Source organism: Buceros rhinoceros, unplaced genomic scaffold (genome assembly GCF_000710305.1).
Source record: "Buceros rhinoceros silvestris isolate BGI_N320 unplaced genomic scaffold, ASM71030v1 scaffold13416, whole genome shotgun sequence".
In the NCBI taxonomy this organism is placed as follows: Eukaryota; Metazoa; Chordata; class Aves; order Bucerotiformes; family Bucerotidae; genus Buceros; species Buceros rhinoceros.
The window spans coordinates 12,504-12,891 of record NW_010419383.1 but is presented as its reverse complement, the minus strand read 5'-3'; the positions used below and the strand labels follow the sequence as shown (position 1 = coordinate 12,891).

The following is a 388-nucleotide window of genomic DNA, read 5'->3' as shown; positions in this document are numbered from 1 at the left end:
CGGCAAACAAAGCCGTCAGAGGCGGGATCAGCTTCGGGAGGGTTGCAAAGTCACCAAAACGTACCTGAAATACACAGAACACCTGCGTGAGCACCACTTTGTGTCTGCCCTCCCCTGCCTGCTCAGGCACAGCACAAGCCGTGGGCACTGAACTATTCACTCGGCGTTCCACCCACAGCAGCAGCTTGTGGCTCCTGCAGAAACCCTGAGAGCAGCACCCTGGTGGAGAAGGAGGTGGGAACGAAGCCAAATTGGATTTTCAGCTGGGAGCAGCGTGCACAGAATAGAGGCAAGCTCAGAGTGAACATCTGCTTCTCAAGAGCCACCAGCACCTGTCTGACTCCAGGCCACCCTTTCCCCACGCTGGCGATAGCAGCTGGAGCTGTGA

General features: G+C 57.2%; 1 protein-coding gene across 1 annotated transcript in view; it reads right to left on the bottom strand.

Annotated features, from left to right (window-relative positions):
* Window positions 1–388, bottom strand: part of ELAC2 (elaC ribonuclease Z 2) — a 12,577-nt gene that overhangs the window by 295 nt on the left and 11,894 nt on the right. The window contains exon 21 of the mRNA XM_010138899.1: window positions 14–64. Within this exon, the coding sequence (XP_010137201.1) occupies window positions 14–64 (51 nt within the window). The remainder of the gene's footprint in view (window positions 1–13; window positions 65–388) is intronic.